General features: G+C 50.9%; 1 protein-coding gene across 13 annotated transcripts in view; it reads right to left on the reverse strand.

Annotated features, from left to right (window-relative positions):
• Positions 1–12,587: 12,587 nt before the first annotated feature.
• RAPGEF1 (Rap guanine nucleotide exchange factor 1) overlaps positions 12,588–19,774 on the reverse strand; it is a 133,219-nt gene continuing 126,032 nt past the window's right edge. For all 13 annotated transcript variants that reach the window (XM_074331235.1, XM_074331230.1, XM_074331234.1 and 10 more), the window contains 5 exons: positions 18,673–18,751; positions 18,464–18,565; positions 17,111–17,208; positions 15,808–15,936; positions 12,588–15,205 (listed from right to left, as the gene is read on the reverse strand). In XM_074331235.1, coding sequence (XP_074187336.1) covers positions 15,055–15,205; positions 15,808–15,936; positions 17,111–17,208; positions 18,464–18,565; positions 18,673–18,751 — 559 coding nt within the window. In that variant the 3' untranslated portion in view covers positions 12,588–15,054. The remainder of the gene's footprint in view (positions 15,206–15,807; positions 15,937–17,110; positions 17,209–18,463; positions 18,566–18,672; positions 18,752–19,774) is intronic.

The following is a 19,774-nucleotide window of genomic DNA, read 5'->3' on the forward strand; positions in this document are numbered from 1 at the left end:
GTATCTATTAATAACGTATGTACTGTGTATTTATATGCATGTATGTTCAAAGAAGTCTAGAAGGATGTATTCCCAACTGCTGCTAGTGGCAGCCTGCGGGGAGGGAATGGGACCAGGAGGGGTTGTGCAATACATTGCTGAATTTAAAAATACGGATGTATTCATGTGTTGTATAATTAAAGAAATAACTGGAAAAAGTGTGCACGCCTTTTGACTGAGCAATTCCAGTTTTAGGATTCGCAGTAGTGAAGAAGACAGTGTGTGTTCCCGAGGCTTCCAGGCCGCTGTGGGAGACACACACACATCAGCTAGTACGCATGGTGACCGAGTGTGCTAACGTGCCATGAGCCGGGGAGCTGGGGCAAATCTGAGACGTCGAGTGCAACTGAGAGAAAACTCTGATTAGGGGCCTCCTGACTTCAGAGATGTTGAAATAGGTGTGTCTGGGAACACGGATGTGGCACAGAGGTGTGGGACCTGAGAGTGGTCAGGACAGGCTTTCCTATGTTAACTTTACAACCCCCTGGGACGGTGTGGCAATGGACGGTGGTCCAGTTGGTCCACGTACTCACCGACCCTTGGTATCTGTCAGTTTGAGTACTTCTGGTGGTTAAAACTGGGGCGGTATTTCAGTGTAGCTTTAATTTGTGTTTCTCTGAGGACTGGTGATGTTTGAGCCTTTTGTCTCCTTGGACAGCTCTCTGTTGATGGGCCTGTTCAAGTCTTGTGCCCATTTCTGTGCTGAATCGTCTTTTCGTGTCAGTTTAGAGCCGTCCTTGATGTATTCTAGGCGATCCTGTGTTAGATACAGGTATTGCATATATCCTTGCCCACTTTGTAACTTCCCTTTTCATGCTTAGTGGTGTCATCTGATGAAAAATTCTCAGTTTTAGTATATTCAAATCCATCTTTTCCTTTATGGATGATAATGCGTTTGTGGCTTAAGAAAAAATGTCCCTACTCCTAAGGTCATGAAGATATTTTCTTGTATTGTCTTCTACAAGATCTAGAAGCTTTATTGGTTTATTTTCACGTTGAGATCTGCCAGCCAGCTGGACTATTCCAAGGGTCCGTTTGTCTGTTCTTGTGCCACTGTCACAATACCTTACTGTGCTGAATAGGGACCTGCCTTGACATTGGGGAGGTCAAGTCCTTGTACCAACTGGAAGAGTCTTGGCCATTTAAAATCATTTGTATTGATAATAAATTTTAGAATGTTGTCGATTTTCACCAAAATACGGGCTGGGATTTTGACTGATTGCTTTAAAACTATGAATTTGGGCACAATTGACATCTTTACAGGCTATTTTCCAACAAACATGGTGAATTCCCTTATTTGTTTAGGTCTTTTATAAATTTCCTTTGATTTTCTAGTTTTTGTGCAGAAATGTTGTACATACAGAGGGTGCCCAAAAAATGTATACACATTGTAATTAAGGAAAAAACTATATTAAAAGTACGCTGATGGGAACCACTTTGAGCACCTCTTGTAATTGCAGACGTCAAATGTGACTTGGATTCATCTTTTGTTATCGGTATATATTGAATATTATAATTTTAATACAGTTTTTTCCTTTCTTAAAATGTGTATCAATTTTTTCGGCACCCTCTGTATTTTGTAGTATGCCTGGGTATTTGATTTTTTGATGCTATTATAAATATGATCATTTTTATTATTTGTTACTTGCTAGTATACAGAAATATAATTGATTCCTGATTACTGACTGTATGCAGCAATCTTCTAAACTTATTAACTCTGATAATTTATCTGTAGAGTCTGTTGAGTTTTCTATTTACACAATATTATCTCTGTGTAATGATTCTTGTCTCCCTTTCCAATCCTGACCCCTTTTGTGTGTTTCTCCTGACTTCCTGCGCTGGCCCCCTGCCTACCCCCCTCCCACCCGCCCCCCACCCCCGTCCCCCAGTACAAAGCCGGAGAGAAGGGCTGCACTGGGCAACCTTATCGTTTCATGTCTCAGAAGGAAGGCTTTCAACATTCTACCTCTTAAAAAAAAAGATATCCTTTTTCAGATTAAGGAATTAACTTTTCTAGTCCTAGTCTGCTAAGAGTTTATAAGAAATCATGCATAGATATTGAATTTTATTAAATTACTGTTATATAGCTACTGAGAATTATTCTGCTAATGTGGTGACAACACTGATTTTCAAATGTTAAAGTAACTTTTCATTCCTGGAATGAACCCATCATGAGCAGGATGTATTGTCCTCTTTATATATTATTAGATTCCGTTTAATATTTTGGTTAGGGTTTTTGCATCTGTGCTCATGAGTGAAATTGGTCTGTAATTTTCAGTTTTGTTATGGTATCTGAGTTATGTTGGCCTCACCACCAGAGTTGGGAAATGCTTGTCCTTTTTTTTCTTTTTTCTTTTTGGAAGCGTGTAAGATTAGAGTTTTCTTACGTTTCTGAGAGAGGCATGTTAAAACTTCCCACGAGGATCACAGATTTGTCCATTTCTCCTTGTGGTTCTGTTGCCTTTGCTTTACATATTTTGAGGCTATGTAATTAGATGCATACAAATTTAGAAATTGTTACATATTTTGGTGGAATGTACTTTACCTATTTTCAACTGTGTCTGTGTAACTCTAGGAATGCTTTTTCCCTTCAAGTCAGCTTTTTCAGACTTTAATGTAGCAATGCTTACTTTTTGCAGTGCTGTATTTGCAGAGTATATCTTTTTCCATATTTTTACTTTGAATCTTTCTGCACCTTCAGATTTTAGATAGATACATCTTGTTAACGGCACATACATTTAAAAAAATAGTCTGATAGACTGTTTTTTCAACTGGAGAATTTGCTCCATTTATTTAATGTTTAAAAACTATATTAGGGTTCCTCTATCTATTTGCTTTCTACTGATTCTACCAGTGTAGGCTTCTCTCTCTCTCCTTTCTCGACTTCTTTTAGAGCGATTATTTTTTATTCCATTTCTTCCTATTAGCTTGGCAATCAGACGTTCTTTTACTATTAGTGGTTCCCTGGAGATGGCAACTTGCATTCTGGACTTCTCGAAGTCCAATGCTTTTAGTACTTTTGTCTTCTTCCTAGATGATTCAGGAACTAATTCAAGAATACTCTCCCCTTATCTCCTTCCTGAGCCTGACACCATTGTTAGGGATTTTAATTCTTTGTATTTTAAACCTCATAAGACATCATTACACAGTTGATGCGGTTTGGGTTTATCCACACAATAACTGCTCTTGTTGTTCTCTCATGTTTGACCTCCCACTTGGGATTAATTTCCTTCTGCCTGAAAACACTGTTTTGTCTTCCCTTAGTGTAGGTCTGCTTGTGATGAATTGTTTTTGTTTGGCGATACCTTCATTCTTGAAAGACATTTTGAGAGAATGGAGACGTTTGCTTGGCGCTTATTTTCTTTCAGCAGTGGAGGTATTGTTCACCGATTTCTGTCCCAGTTGCTTCTGCTGAGGAGTCTAATTTCTGTACCTTTGGAGGTAATATGTCCTTTGCCTGCTTAAAGACATTCTTTTTATCTTTGGTTTTCGGAAGTTTCACTATGCCGTGCTCTGATGTGCATTCATTTTTAATGAGCCTGCTTGGGGTTCGTAGGCTCCTTGAATCTTGGGCTTAATGTGTTTCAGTCAAGCACCCATCAGGATGTAAAGTGTGGAGTCATTTGAACAGAGAGCGATTAATGGAAAGAGTGATTAACTCTGAGAGGGGCGTACTCTGAGGGTAAAAAAAGAATGCTGAAGTTGCCCTAGGGCTGACGGTGAATGCCCAAGGAAGGCAAAAGCGAGAGGGCCCGCGTCCCCAAGGCTGGGACTCAGAACTCATGGAGGAGCTGTGGTTCCGGCCCATTGCGGGGCAGACAGCCTCACTGGGTTGCCCAGACCAGAGCTGGTTCGGAGCTGGGTGAGCAGCAGCGATCCCGTGGAGGGACAGGTGGGCTGAGGCTGGAGGGTGGGAGAGGAGTTGGGAGCCTGCTTGCCAACAGGGTGGCACAGGGCCTGGGGTGTGCAGTATCCATGCCTGGGGGACCACAGTGAGATGGTGGCCAGGCCAAGGCTGGGCTGCAAGCTGGCCGAGAGAGTGCACAGTGTGTGTGGGGGGTGCCTGCCTGGGGCTGACCACTGCTGGATGTCTCCACACCCGCCCCCAGCAGCCGTGCGGTCAGAACAAAGAACCGGGCACTACGTGGAACTACTTAGAACTGCTTTCACTGTTGGCAGCGTTCCCCCACTGCTCTCCGCTGACCAAACCCTGTGCTCGCTGCAAAGGGGAAACGCTCCGCAGAGCAGCAAAGAAAGGGTGGACTGTGACATCAGGAGCAAGACATCAATAAGGCACAATTTTGGAAAACTTACTGAGGTATAATTGACAAGATAAAACTCACTCATTTTTTAGTGTAAATGTACAGTTATGCAACCCGCACCATGATCACTTTAAAAAATCTCTGACACTGTCATGCAGGGTGTCATGCGGAGTCTCAGCTCCCACTCCCCGCACAAGAACACAGGATATGGTGAGGCCAAAAAGGAACACCCACGGAGCTATAGATAGCGGAGTCGTATCACTATATTCTCGCTGGTGGCTGGGTTGGAGACACAGGAAGCAGGAGCCACACGACCTGCAACCCGCCGTCCACTTCTCTGCCAACCAACCCACTTGCTAACTGCAATCCGCTTGCAGGCTCAGCCACGGCAGTTATATCAGTGGCCAATGGCTCACTGGTTACAGCTGATGGCCAACTAGTCACAGCTGATGGCCATCTACTACCCGAGCCAGCACCTTTCCATGTGAGGCCAAGAGCCTGGAAACTGCTCTCTGGGACTCTGTCCCCACATACTCCCAACCCAGATTCCTCGTGCCTGTTTGCAATCCTTTTTCCATCTTTAGATTTGCTTTTCCTGCACATTTTAGATAAACAGAAGCGTGCAGGGTGTAGTTTCTCGCATCCTGCTTTGCTCACATGTTTTTGAGATTCATCCATGTTGTACATTGTCAGTTCATTCCTTTTTATTGCAAAACAGTGTTCAATTGTGTGGAAATACGACGTTTGGTTTATCCTTTTAGTAGCTGACGGACAGCCAGACTGCTGTCACTGCTGACGAATAACGCTGCCGCTTGCGCTATTACACCCTGTCTGCTCCAGTCTCTCTCCTCCAATCACACTTAGGGCTCCTCAGCCCCATGTCTCGTTCCTGTTTCTGTCCACACTGTCCCCTTCATGCTTCATTCTGCTTGTAGCCCCTAATCTATCTCACTAATTCTGTTAAACATATTCACTGAGCCCTTAGTATCAGTTAATGTATTTTTTGGTTCTAGAACTCCCATTTGTCCTCTTATATTTCCCCCTTGTTTGCCCAAAGCCTCAACCCTGACTTACTCCTGGGACAGGGTAAGCACTGTGCCCCCACACCGACACCTGCTAAGTGCACGTCCCAGGCTCCGGGGGTCGGATTCTGTTGGTTGTTTCTGCCCTTTTTCTGTTCCTGCTTCTCACCTCCTTGTGTCCGGTTTTTTATTGTATCTGCAACATTAAAGGCACAGCGAGGCCGCGGCTGGTTAAGCAACTCCAGTGAGGCCGCACACGTGCTCCTGGCGGGTGCGCTGGGCACGGGCAGTGCACTTTCAGGGACTGACATGACGGGAAGCCGGCCCAGCCCGAGAGGCCCAGGATGCCTAGGTCCCCGTAACCTGGAGGTGACCCCCTTGTGTGAGTTCTGGGCGTTTTGTTTATCTCAACTTTTGTCACAAGTGCTGTAGAGCTTCTCACTTTTTAATGAAGTTTTGTGGGGGCAGAGCCCCAGAAAGTAGTTTCCAGGCTCTCGGCCTCACATAGACAGGTGCTGGCTCAGGTAGTAAATGGCCATCAATGTGATGGGATGGCCATCAGCTGTGGCTAGTTGGCCGTCAGCTGTAACCAGTGAGCCATTGGCCACTAATATAACTGCTGTGGCTACGCTAGCAGAAAATGGGGGCTAGCAAGAAGATGGTGGCTGGCTGGCAAGCGGCGCAGTGAGGGTTGAGAATTGTGTGGCTCCTGTTTCCTGTCTCCAACCCAGCCGCCAGCGAGACTATAGTGGTATGACGCCCCATCTATGGCTCCGTGGGTGTTCCTTTTTGGCCTCACCGTGTCCTGCGTTCTTATGTGGGGAGCAGGAGATGAGACCCCACAGGCCGCCCCGCACGACACATGGCGCAGCGAGCAGGGTCTACAGCACGACAGTTTTATTTTTTAAATTGAGGTATAACTGACATATATTAGTTTCACGTATACAGTGTAATTTGATAATTGTATATGTTGCAAAAAAATCACCACAGTAAGTCTAGTTAACTCCCTCATAATTGTTACCATTGTTTCCTCTGATGACAATTTTTAAGATTTACTCTCTTAACAGCCTTCAAATATGCAATACAGTATTAACTATAGTCATATGCTATCCATGAAATCCTTAGGACTCATTTTATAACTGGAAATTTGTACGCTTTGACACCTTTCACCCATCTTGCCCACCCCCCACCCTCTGCCTCAGGTGACCACCCATCTGCTCTCTCTGAGCAGTTTTTTCCTTTCAGATTCCAGATATAAGTGAGCTCACACAGTATTTGTCTTTCTCTGACTTAGTTCACTTAGCATAATGCCCTCAAGGTCCATCCATGTTGCAAACGGCAAGATTTCATTCTATTTTATGGTTGAATAATATTTGTTGTATATACACACCACATTTCTTTTTTATTTTTTAAAGATTTTTATTGGGGAAAGGGAACAGGACTTTATTGGGGTCCTGTTTATTGGGTGTGTACTTCCGGGACTTTTTCCAAGTCAAGTTGTTGTCCTTTCAATCTTAGTTGTGGAGGGCACAGTTCAGCTCCAGGTCCAGTTGTCGTTGTTAGTTGCAGGGGGCACAGCCCACCAACCCTCGCAGGAGTCGAACCGGCAACCTTGTAGTTGAGACCCTGCGCTTCAACCAACTGAGCCATCTGGCCACCCGGGAGCTGAGCGGCAGCTCATTGACTTCATTCTAGTTGCGGAGGGCGCAGCTCGCTGGCCCATGTGGGAATGGAACTGGCAGCCCCGTTGCCCAGAGCTCGCGCTAAAACCAAGTGAGCCACCCGTCTGCCCGCACCACACTTCTTTATTCACTCATCCGTCGGGGAACACTTAGGTTGTTTCCATGTCTTAACTATTGTAACTAACACTGCAATGAACATGGGGTGGAGAGGTGCAGGTATCTTTTTGAATTAGTGTTTTCATTTTCTTCAGATAAATACCCAGAAGTGGAACTGCTGGGTCGTATGGTAGCTCTATTTTTAATTTTTGGAGGAGCCTCCATACTGTTTTTCCATACTGGCTGCACCAACATACATTCCCGCCAACAGTGCACCGGGTCCCGTTTTTCTCATCAACACTTGTCAGTCCTTGTCTTGTTGAGAAAAGCCATCCTGACAGGTGCGAGGTGACACCTCACTGTGGTTTTGATCTGCATTTCCCTGAATGAGTGACATTTAGCATCTTTTCATGTACTCGTTAGCCACCTGGATGTGTTCTTTGTAAAAATGTCTGTTCAGATCCTTTGCCTATTTTTTAATCAGATTGTTTGAGGTTTTGTGCTATTGAGTTGTATGAGTTTTCAGAACTATATTTTGAATATTAACCACTTATCAGATATTTGATTCCCAAATATTTTCTCCCAATATTGCCTTTCATTTTATTGATAATTTCCTTTGCTGTTGCAGAAGCTTTTTAGTTTCATGTTGTCCCACTTACTTTTGCTTTTGATGCCTTTGCGTTTGGTGTGAAATCCAAACAGTCATCGCCAAGGCCGATTCAAGGAGCTTCCTGTCTGTGTTTTCTTGTAGGAGTTCTATGGTCTCAGGTCTTACATTCAAGTCTTTAACCCATTTTGAGCTGATTTTTGTGTGTGGTGTAAGAGCGTGGTCCGGTTTCATTCTTTTGCATGTGGCTAATTATGTCATATATGGCCTTTAATATGTTGAGGTATGTTCCCTCTATACTCACTTTGTTGAGTTTTTAATCATAAATAGATGTTGATTTTTGTCAAATGCTATTTCTGCATCTGAGATGATCATATGATTTTTATCCTTCATTTTGTTAATATGGGTGTATCATATTGATTGATGTGGACGTTAAACCATCCTTGCACCCCTGGAATAAATCCCCCTTGATCGTAGTTTATGATCCTTTTAACATATTGTTGAATTCCGTTTGCTGATATTTTATTGAGGATTTTTGCATCTGTGTTCATCAGGGAATTGGCCTATAATTTTCTTTCTTGTGGCATCCTTGTCTGCTGTTGGTATCAGGTAATGCCGGCTTTGTAAAATGAGTTTGGAAATTTTCCCTCTGCTTCTGTTTTTTGGAAGAGTCTAAGAAGGATTGATATTAATTCTAAATTTGAATGTTTGGTAGAATTCACCAGTGAAGCCATATGGTCCTGGACATTTGTTCGTTGGGAGGTTTTTGATTACTGCTTTAATCTCCTTATTAATATTTGGTCTGTTCAGATTTTCTATTTCTTCATGTTTCAGTCTTGGTAGTTGCAGGTTTCTAGGAATTTGTCCATTTCTTGTAGGTTGTCCAATTTGCTTGCGTCTAATTGTTCATTGTGGTCTCATGATCCTTGGGCATTTCTGTGGTTTCAATTGTAACATCTTTCATTTCTGATTTTGAGTTTTCTTTTTTTGTGAGTCTAGCTAAAGGTTTGTCAATTTTATCTTTTCAAAGAATCAGCTCTTCGTTTCATTGACCTTTCCTATTGTCTTTTTAGTCTCTATTTCATTTATTCCTGCTTCTGATCTTTATTTCCTCCCCTGTACTAACTTTGGGCTTTGTTCTTTTTCTAGTTCCTTGAGGTGTAAAGTTAAGTTGGTTTTTTCCCCCCCTTTTCTTCTGCCTCCCCCCCGCCCCACCGCCCCACTCTGGTTCAAGCCGTTGTTTCTCAGTCTAGTTGTGTAGGACACAGCTCCCTGGCCCATGCTGGTATTATGAGGCTTGCGCTCCCCCTGGCTGAGGCAGTTGGTCACTGGTCATTAGTCGGCCACTCACAGCAGCTCACGTCAGCTGCTGGCTGCTGAGGACGGCTGCCGGCCACTCATGCTGGCTGCCAGCCACTCATGGCAGCACAGGGTAGCAGGCAGCAGCACACAGCAGCCCGTGGCAGCACACACCAGCCTCTGGATGCTCACGGCAGCCCTGCTCCAGGGAGAGCTATTGTTCTCAATCTTAGCTGTAGAGGGTGTAACTCACTGGCCCATGTGGGAATCGAACCGGTGGCCTTTCAGCGTTAGGAGCACGGTGCTCCAAATGCCTGAGCCACTGGGCCGGCCCCAAGAGATTTTTGTTTCTTGATGTAGGCATTTATTGCTATGAACTTCCCTTTTGTTGTAGCCCATAACTGTTGATATGCTGTATTTCCATTTGTTTCAAGATGTTTTTTAATTTCTTTTGATTTTTTCTTTGACCCATTTGTTGTTCAGTAGCATACTGCTGAATCTCTGACCTACTGTGAATTTTCCTGTAATTGATTTCTATCTAGTTTCATACTGTAGTGTCAGAAAAGATGCTTGATGTGATTTCAATCTTCTTAAATTTATTAAGATTTGTCTTGTGGCCTAACATGGGATTTATCCAGGGGAATGTTCCCTGTGTGCTTGAGAAGAATGTGTATTGTTGATTTTTGGATGGAATGTTCTGTATATTATCAGTTAAGTCCATCTGGTATAATGTATCATTTAAGGCCAATGTTTCCTTATTGACTTCTTTTTTTTAAAGATCGTTATTGGGGAACAGGATTTTATTGGGGAACAGTGTATACTTCTGGGACTTTTCCAAGTCAAGTTGTTCTTTCAGTCTTAGTTGTGGAGGGCGCAGCTCAGCTCCAGCTCCAGTTGCTGTTGTTAGTTGCAGCGGGTGCAGCCCACCATCCCGTGTGGGAGTCGAACCAGCAACCTTGTGGTTGAGAGGACGCGCTCCAACCAACTGAGCCATCTGGCCACCCAGGAGGTGAGTGGCAGCTCATTGACTTCATTCTAGTTACAGAGGACGCAGCTTGCTGGCCCATGTGGGAATCGAACCGGAAGCCCCATTGCCTAGAGCTCACGCTCAAACCAACTGAGCCACCCGTCCGCTCTCACTGACTTTTGTGACTGGATGATATAGCCATTGATGTAAATGGGATAGTCAAGTCCCCTGCTATTATTGTCTTGCTATCTATTGCTCCCTTTAGGTCTGTTGATATTTGCTTTATAAATTTAGGTGTTTAATGTTTGGTACATAAATATTTACAAATGTTGTATTCTCTTGTTGGATTATCCTTTTTTTCTATACAGGTCTCTCACTTCTTTTTGTTGGGTTGAATCCTAGTACCTTAAGACTTGTGATGCCTGTAAAAATGGGATCCTTTAGAAATTATGTTACCTAATTTTTTTTTTAACAGGACTTTATTGGGAAACAGTGTGTACTTCCAGGTGTTTTTTCCAAGTCAAGTTGTCCTTTCAGTCTTAGTTGTGGAGGGTGCAGCTCAGCTCCAGGTCCACTTGCCGTTGCTAGTTGCAGGGGGCACAGCCCACCTTCCCTTACGGGAGTCGAACCGGCAACCTTGTGGTTGAGAGGACCGCTCCAACCAACTGAGCCATCCGGAGCTCAGCGGCAGCTCAGCTCAAGGTGCCGTGTTCAATCTTAGTTGCAGGGGGCGCTGCCCACCATCCCTTGCGGGAGTTGAGGAGTTGAACTGACAACCTTGTGGTTGAGAGCCCACTGGCCTTCGGAGTTAGGAGCATGGAGCTCTAACCACCTGAGCCACCGGGCCAGCCGTGTTTCCTAATTTTTTATTGTACGTAGGGACATGTTTAATGTAGCTGATTAGACAGCTAACCCCCTTGGTAGATTTTCTTAATAATCTCATAGTTATCTTGTTGCAGCTTTGGCTAGGATTTCCAGTACAACAATGAACAGACATGTTTGTAGTGGGGTCCTTACCTTGTTAAAATTTTAAGGGGAATGCTTTGAATATTTCACCAGTAAGTACAATGTTTGCATAGGATTTTGGAAGGTAAGCATTATCAGATTGAGGAAGTTTTTAATTTCTGGTTAACTAAGAATTTTTTGAAATAAAAATGACGAATCAGTGTTGCATTTTAAACAAAGGCCTTTCTGCCCCTGGAGGTGATTACGGGGCACCCTCCTCTGACCTGGCAACGTGCATTCAGGAGGCACAAGGCCATGTTGTGGATGTTTATAAACCCTGAAGTCTCAGTAGCTTGGCACAAGTTCATTTTTCATCCATGTAGCCCAGTGGGGGACAGTGGGGTGATCCCTGCCTGAGCTTCCTCCGCTTGGGGCTCTGCCATGTCAGGCCCTGGAATCTGCATCTCGGTGGGGAGGGCTGAGCATGGGAGCACACACCCCCATTCTTGAGTCCCGAGCCCAAGGTGCCACCTGCCTGCTCTTCAGATCTCAGGGGCCTACCTGCAAGGGGCTGGGGCGCAGCCTTCCTTGCGCTCAGGAAGAAGTGCACGAGGTAGGGGCTCCCCGATGGGGGCCTAGCATATGGGGTCAAGTACACTTCCCAAGTCACTGGTGGCAGTCCATCCTTGTACTTGCGCACAAGCCCTGCCTTGGTCAGGAGCACTGGGGTTGCTAAGAGTACTTTAGAATTTTTACATCAGTATTTGTCTGTAATTTTCTTGAACTGTCCTTGTCTGGATTTGGTGTCAAGGCTGTATTCCATTCGTAAATGAGTTGAGAAGTGTTTCCCTTTTTCTGTTCTCAGGGGCGTTTGTGTAATGCTGAAGCTACCTGTTTGTTTCACATAAATAACCTGTTAAGTCTGTTTGGACCTGATGTTTGTGAGTGGATTTCAAACCAGATTTAGTTTCATGTCAAGTACCTCTTCTTTGTAGCACTTGTCATGGTTGCAATATTTAACTTGTGTGAGTTTTAAATTAAGAAGGCCTGAATGAGGTTAAGATGTTTGCAAAGTGCTCAGTACCCAATACCTGCTCAGTAAATGACAGAGGGACAGCCACCAGACACTGTTCCAGGGATTAACTCGCCGAGCCTTCAGAGATCTTATGAGGTAGAATTTGGTATTTCCCCCACTTCCAGCTGGAGAAACGGGAACAGGTAAGGGACCACCTACCCAAGGTCATTTGGCTTCTCAGCTGCAGAGCCAGGGCCAAAGAAAGGCCTTATTAGCCAAGGGCCACATCCCTCCAGCCTGCCGCCAGCTATTGCGGCTAGAATGACCCGATCCCCACCTCGCCTGCTTCCTAATAACGCAGCCCCAGCGAGCAAGGGAACGAATGTGTGGGGTCACTCTCCTCCTGCTGGAGGGACACCACTCCAGGTGGCCACTGCGCCCCAGAAGCCTGGCTTTGTGCCACCCATGGTCGGACCTGGAGCTGAGCCTCCTCGGTCACTGGTTAAGCATGTGGGGTCCTAGGCCCCCTGGGGGCACCCTCAGCGATAGGGGAGGGACCCAGGGCTTCTAAAAGGGGTTAGTGTGGGGACACATCCTCTTAGGAAAAGGAAGCAGCTTGAACTGTCACTCAGACACGTGGCACACGCGCACGGTTACAGCTTTCATCTTTGTTTATTTTCCTTTCATATAAAAGTTACAGGTGCGAAATGTCTGCAGGAAGATGCCACTATCAGCCAGGTTAGTGGGGAATATATATTACAATGTAACATTGGGAGGTGTGGGGCTGGCGGAGGGAGGCGCTTCTCAGAATTGGGGTTCAGTTCAGACATGGCACGTGCCTGCCCTCTCCCTGGCTCCTCCCCCACTTGCAGGGGAGCCCTGGCTCTCTCTGCAGGGAACCAAATTGTCCTGATTGTGTCTGTCTGTCGTAAAGACACACGCCCCCCACCCCCCCGTCCCCCCGCCACATCCCCGCCAGGCTGTAGCTCTGGGTTCAGCGACTCCCAGAGCCAAGAGGCTTTTCAGGAGGCGCGGCGTGGGGAAGCCCGTCAGCCAATGTGAAAACACACACTGCACCTGCTGTCCTCACGCAGGGCCACCAGACACGCTGGCCCGTCGTCCACCCACACTGCTCGCTTGGTGCCTGGCACCTCTGCTCAGACCGCTGAGGGCTCCTGGAGGGCACGGGTGGGCAGGGCTGGGGCGTGATGTGTGGGTGCAGGGTCTGTTGTGAATGGGGGGGAAGGTGGTGTCCCCACTCCCCCCTACAGCCGGCTCATGGCTGAGACCAAGGCGGACAGGCCGCAGACATGATCCTTCTGCCAGCAGCTGGGTTTCCGAGGCTGAAACACTGTGCTATGGAGGGAGGTCCCCGGGGGCTCTGAAACGCAGGGGGACCCCAGTTCCCACACCCTATGGGCCTGAGTGCACAGCGGCCCCCCCAAGCACACACAGCAGCATTCAACAGAGCTGGGCGAGGCCGGGAGGAGGAGACTGAAATGAGAGGACTTCAAAAATCAGGCACAAACTAACCCCAGCCCCACACACACTACTGTTAATAAACAGTGACTCTGCACACACACTCTTTAAATAATAAAGTGACGTGTTCCGGCCTGCCACCGCAGCACCGCCGGCAGGGGGACCGTAACTGACATTTCATAGACTGCTCCCCTCTAGAGACAAGACAAACAAAAAGGAAAAAGACCAGCCCCAATGTTCTTCTTGATAAAAGCTGCTCAAATAGCCATGAAGGACCCATAGTGACAGAGTTGTTTCTTTCAAGAGAAAACCTACAGAATGAGGTGTTGCTTGCTACTTCCCTTCTTTGTTCTGGGCTAAGCACAGAGAGATCCTGGTGGTTGCTGGACCGAGTCCCAACCCAAGAAGTGAGTGCTCCACTCTGCACAGCAGGACGTGGGGACAGCCATTCGGGTTTTGCCGGGCACCCTGCCCGTAGGCTCATGTCTGGCTGGCACGGAGCCCAGAGGGCATGGGGGGCTCTAGCTGGGCACCCGTGTGGGGACCCTACAGACTCCGCCTCAGATTGTTGACCTCAGTAGCAAGAGTGGGTTTGAACAAGGCTGGAAAGAGCACCTGCTCCTGAAGACACTTTGCAGAGGAGAACAAGCCTGCCGCTGGTGGGGGGCACGGCCCCTTGAGGGAGAGGGGCAGCACAGGTCTGACAGCGAGAGGAGCCCCAGAGCAAGGGAGGAGGGGAGCCCTGGGGCAGGAGCAAGGGGACAGGAGACGGAGCTTAAGGCACACAGCAAGTGACAGAGGAGGGGCCACCGGCCTCCCCCAGGGCAGACACGCCCTCCACCCTCCCCTCTGGCCCCAGCACAGGGAGAACATACTTCCTGGATGGTAAAGTCCTCCCTTGCCCTCCTTCTTCTTCCCAGCTCCCCACAAGGCCAGATAATGGGGAGGGCCAGCGGGGGGTGGGGTGGGGAGCTGAAGGGGCCGAAAGCTGGCACACAATGCTAGTCACTGCTCATGGCTGGGCCAGGGAGGCCCCGGGTGCCAGCGGGCCGCAGGCAGCGCCGAGGGCCAGTAACGCGACAGGAGTGCTGGCTGCAGGGCCGCTGAAGGCCTGTCGTACCTTTCTGGGCCCTTCGAGCAGCGCTCTCTCCTCCACTTTACCAGGCAGGCCCTGGGAAGTACAAGGAGCCGCCCCCAGTGTCCTGTGCGCTCTGCCCACCCAACTACATGTCCCCTTCATTCAAAGTCACCTCCCAAAGGGTCCTTGAGCTTCCACTCGTGTGTCATCTCAGCAGACCCAGGGAGGGGCAAAGATTCCCGCTGTCCCCTGGTTTGCTGGTGACATGGCTCTACTGCTCCCAGGCTGCAGGGGGTGGGGGAGGGCGAGGGGAAGACGACGGAAAGCAGAAACCAAAAGTAAAAGAGAAAACCACCGGTTCACAAGTCAGCAACGAGGCCTGCCTGCTGGCTCCACTGTGGGCCGTGGGCTATGCCGCAGCTTCGGGCTCCCGCCTGGCTGGGCCTATGGCTCTGAGGCCGGGACACTTGCTGCTGCCCCATAACAGGTCCAAAGTCCCTTCCGGTCTCAGAGCGGCCCTCTGAGCCTCTCGTGAGCCTTCTCCTTGCTCATGGCACCTGCTCCTAGGTCTTCTCTTCCCGGTCTGTTTTTCTCCTTGTTATGTTCCTGGGTTTGATTTTCAGAGAGAGTTCCCATAGGGCCTCCTCGGCCAGGTGGTCACTGAAGTCGTTGAAGAAGTTAATGATGTCATCGTTTCTCCGGATGTCGTAATGCCTGTGGGGGGGGGGGGGCGGGCAGCCCGTGAGAGCCAGCGTGGGCCAAGCAGCCGTGACCTCTGGGAGGTGATCCATGCAACTCACAGCGAATGGGTAATGCAGGGCTGCCGCTGCCCATTCCGCAGGGACGGCCCCCAGCACGCAGAGCACCAATGACCCTAGGGTGTGCCCTCTGCTCCTTCGAGGTCTGCCCAAGAAGCACCCCTGCAGCTGTGCTCCCCACAGGTGCCCCAGGGAGACCCCGCTCCGCTCCTCGGGCCTCAGGGCGTGGCGTGGCCCCCCGTGGGTGGGCTCTGATGTCTGGGCCCGCCCCCACTGCCCAGGATCAGGTGGGCCAGGGCTGGCAACCTCCTCCTTGCAGCAAGGCCAGCACCCGCTGCGGGAGGGAGGCGGGAGGGCAAGCTGGGTGCAGGCCCAGGACCACACTGCGGAGACCCTGACACGCACTTTCTCCTGGCTTTCTGACAGACTCAGGGAGCCTGTGTGGAATCCCCACTGGTCCTCTGTCACCTCCCATCTCCGCTCAGGCCCCAGGGGCCGGGGGTTCAGAAAGGGCCCCCCTTTCTCTCCCCCCCCCCCGCCCCAGGCAGGAGCACTCACGCCTGTTGGAAGCACCGCATGCTGTCCAGGATGTTGAACTGCTGCCACCGTTTGGAAAAATTCACCTTCCCGTCAATGTAGTCTGGGTTTCCCAGGTGAACGAAGGTGAGGTCCTGCAGGATGAGCCCCCTAGGACGATGGAGAAGCCCAGTTACCCTCTGGAGAGTGACTCAGAGGGCGGCTGGTGTACGGCCAGTCGGCTGAGCCAGCTGGATGAGCCAGCGCCCAGCTAGGTCCAGGCCTGTGGGCTGTGCCCGAGCAGCTCCCAGAACCACGAGCACTCCTGAGATGTGTGATTTTTCCAGTGTGGACTCCTGCCTCCCAGACTCTGGGTCCCTGGGAAAGCCAGCCCAGGCCTGGAGGAGCCTCAGATGCCCCCGCAGCCAGAGGCCCCGCAGGGGACAGTTCAGGACTGACAGCTGCAGCGAACGCTGGTAGAGCTGTGGGTCTGCTAATGTGAAATTCATAAATGAACAGGAAAAGACAACAAAACCCCACACTGGGGGGTGGGGTGGGACACAGATCCCCTCTTCGTTAACAGGTGCATAAAGGTGCTTCCAAAGGCAGACGACGAGCGATCGGGTACTTTTTCCACCCAGGGAGGGCCAGCGAGGGGCCCCGCCGACCCCTCAGAGGCTGATGGCAAAGTGCGTCCGCACCAAGCGAGGATCAAAAGGCTAGGAAGCAAGGAGAGGGCATGGACGTCCGATCTGTGTGCCTGAGGGAGGTCCCATCAAACACTCGGCCAGCACGGTGCCAGTGCCAGCTCTTCCACCCCCTCTGGAGACTCCCGAAGTCCCCGAGCACACTGAGGGCTCTGCCAACACCTGCCACAAAGGGCCTGCTCAGCTCTGAGTCTCCTGCGATTTCCCACGCTACGTGACCACGGGACCCTCGCCCAGGAAACAGCTGTTTACTCCATGCCAGGGACATGCTCTCAGCTTCCTTATGCCAGGTGCTCTGTCCCTCAGGTGGTTGTAACATACAGCCAGGTGTGAGGACTGCTGGGTACAGCATGATGCCACTGGCAGGGAACAGGGAAGCTACCGTCTGTGCACACGCCTGAACGCGCTGGCAGAGCAGGGAAGGAAATAGGAGCAGGACTGGGAGACGGAAAGAGAACCGTTTCCACTGGATCCCTCTTTTCTGCTTAAAGGTAAAATGTACTCGCCACACAACGCAAAGTGAAAACAGAAGCACAAATGTCTTAGTTGGAACCGTTTAAGTGAGGGTTTCTCTCAGGGAGCCCAACGTATCATCCCCAGGGCAAGTGAGGGGCAGACCCCGGCAGCGCTTTACTCACAGGTACGGGATGCATGGCGGCTCTACCTCCGAGAGGGCAGCCCGGTAGGCGCGGAAGGAGGACGAGCTGTCAATCAGCGTGCAGTACTCAGCCAGGCCCTGGGCAGGAGGGATGCGGAGTCTGTGAGCCCTGGCCCCCCTCACCCACCCTCTGCCAACGCTCGAGGGTGCCCACACATACAAAGCCAGAACCAGACCCGGGCCCTGCCCCGGCTGCGGGGCCAGGCCTTCTGGGGCCGCTCAGGACTCTCTCCCTCGTCAGCGCCCCCTGTGTGGACAGGACCTGGAGCTCGGGCCCCTCCTGGCTCTGCCTGTGCTGCAGCCCAGCGAGCTTCTCGAGCACACACTGCCCGTGTCATTGCCCCCTCCGAGCCTTCCTCTGTTCCTCTCTGCTCTCAAGGGCAAGTCCACCAGGCTGGCAGGTGACCTCACCTCACTGCTCCCGCACGCAGAGTGGGGTTCCTGTCCCTGCCTGGACCGCCATTTACCTGCCTCTCCTCCTGTTAGGTGCCTCTCACCCTAAGGGGTGTCACCTCCTCCAAGAAGCTTTCTTGTCTACTCAGGACCTCTCATGCTTTCCTGGAGCGACAGGTGGGAAATGTCCCACTTCTCCTAACAGCACTGTTTTCAAACTGCCCCTTTATATCCCCCTGTGAGACGGCCCTCGGGTGGCCCAGCCAATGCTCAGCCCTTCTGAAGAGCGGCTCCCACACGAGGGCAGAGATCCAGTTCCTCGCCAGGCCCCCCAAGGCCTGCGTGCTCAGAGCTGGTCCTTCGGCTGTGTGGCCATGCTGGCCCGTCCAGCTGTTAGAGGGCGCCACGCTCCCACCTGCCCCCAGCTCTGCCGGTCGGTGCATTCCTGTGTCCTCTGATGGGAATTCCACCCCCTTCCCCAGAAACCCCCGCTACTCAGGTCGTGGTGTGACCCACCCTTCCTCAGGGGGGATCCCTGACCCCAGGCTGGACCACCGGGCCACACGCTCGCTCAGCACCCCGTCCCATTCCCTTTAGCACTTGCTCTGAAGAAGGCTGCCCAGGAGGCTGTCTGGCCTGCTCACAGTACACCCCCTACATCTAATGTGGCCCCAGCCCAAAGGAGCCCGTCTAGGAGCATGAGGTGAAGGAAGGAGCCGGTGGAGCGGGGAGCCCGGCAAGCGCCCGTGGAGCGACAGGACGCTGGGATGGAATGACCCCAGCACCAACCACGAAGCCTCTGACGGCCCAATGGCTGCAGCGCAGAGGCAGGAAACTAAGGTGGGGGCTGTCCCAGCCACACAGCAGGTAGGTGGCAGAGCGGGGACCCCAGCCCAGGGCTCCGGTCCTGTCCCGAGTGCGTCCTGTCACGGCCGCTCACCTCTGAGGTCTGCTTCTGCCACTCCAGCCTGCGGATGGGCGCCGAGTCCAGCGCCGAGAGGATGGCCAGGTAGGAGTTGAAGTTGTTCAGCTTCCGTAAATGCTGCAGGGAGGAGGGGTGGCTGTGAGGGCGGGTGCGGGGTGGGCGGCCTGGGGCGTCCCGCTCCGGGGCAGCGTCTGAGGGAGCGGGTTCTGGGGGGCCACGTTTACCTTCATGATCTTGATGAACTTCAAGAGCAGCCGCTCCCGGTCCTGGGCCTTCTCCTGTAACATGATAATTGACCGGACCCTGCATGGACCAAGGGGAAGAGGAGACGGCTGAGCTGACCGGTCTCCCTCAGGCCCCTGGGAGGTCCTGGGCAGATGGGACGTGGACACCAACCCGCTGGCCATGAGCCCGTGCCTACCGAGTGCCCTGGGCTGGCAGGGCTCCAAGCGTAGCCCTCGTCTCTGCTCTCAAGGAGCTCAGGGTGCCCCAGGGGCAGGCAAGAAGCCACAGTGAGATCTGGTGGCCAGTGCCCACACCAGGACGGGCACCTGCAGCCACGCAGGTGGGGGCTCTGGAGGATCAAAGCAGAGCTTTCCCGACCCTGAGCACCACAGAGGCTGGAAACCAGCTCGAGAGAGGAGCAGGCATGTGGGTTAAGGGGCCACCTTGCTAGACACGAGGGTACCTTGCAGAACCTCAGTGCCGCCAAAGCCAAAGGCCAGCCTCGCACATGGACCTCACGGTGACCTCCACCCTGTGGTTTCCCAGAAACCACTGCCAGCCACTCAGAGGAAGTGCCACCTGTGCTTTGCCGCTGCTGCCCCTGTAAAGGGCACCTGCAGATACACCTTGGGGACTGGGGCTCTGCAGGACCCACCCGCCCCCCCTAGGCAGCCCCCCAGGGGTGTGGCCAGAGCCTTCTGTGCCCAGCAAGGGGCCAGGTCTGGGGCCATGTACACACCCGTCAGCCCCAGAAACCGCTACGTCCTATGCTGGCTGCCTGACCACTGGCTGTGCTGGGAGACAAGCAGGGACAGGAAAAGGGAGCTGACCCAGTTCTTCTCCGACAGGCGGTCCTTGCAGCACTGAAAATATCAGACCCCTCCCCCTCGTGGCAGTGGTGGACTGTGTAGGGTGGGGCCGGCCACACGCTTCCACCCTCCAACCATCTTCTTGATCCCGAGAGCCTGTGGGGACACCTGTGTCATCGTGAAGAGCCCACAGCTCTGCTGTGTATTAGAAGAACACATGGGCTCCACGTCGCTTTAAGAATTAGAGGCGACATCAAAGTATTAATAGGCCCCACTCCTTGGCTGTTCTCTT

The sequence above is a fragment of the Rhinolophus sinicus genome, linkage group LG04, assembly GCF_036562045.2.
Source record: "Rhinolophus sinicus isolate RSC01 linkage group LG04, ASM3656204v1, whole genome shotgun sequence".
Classification (NCBI taxonomy): domain Eukaryota; kingdom Metazoa; phylum Chordata; class Mammalia; order Chiroptera; family Rhinolophidae; genus Rhinolophus; species Rhinolophus sinicus.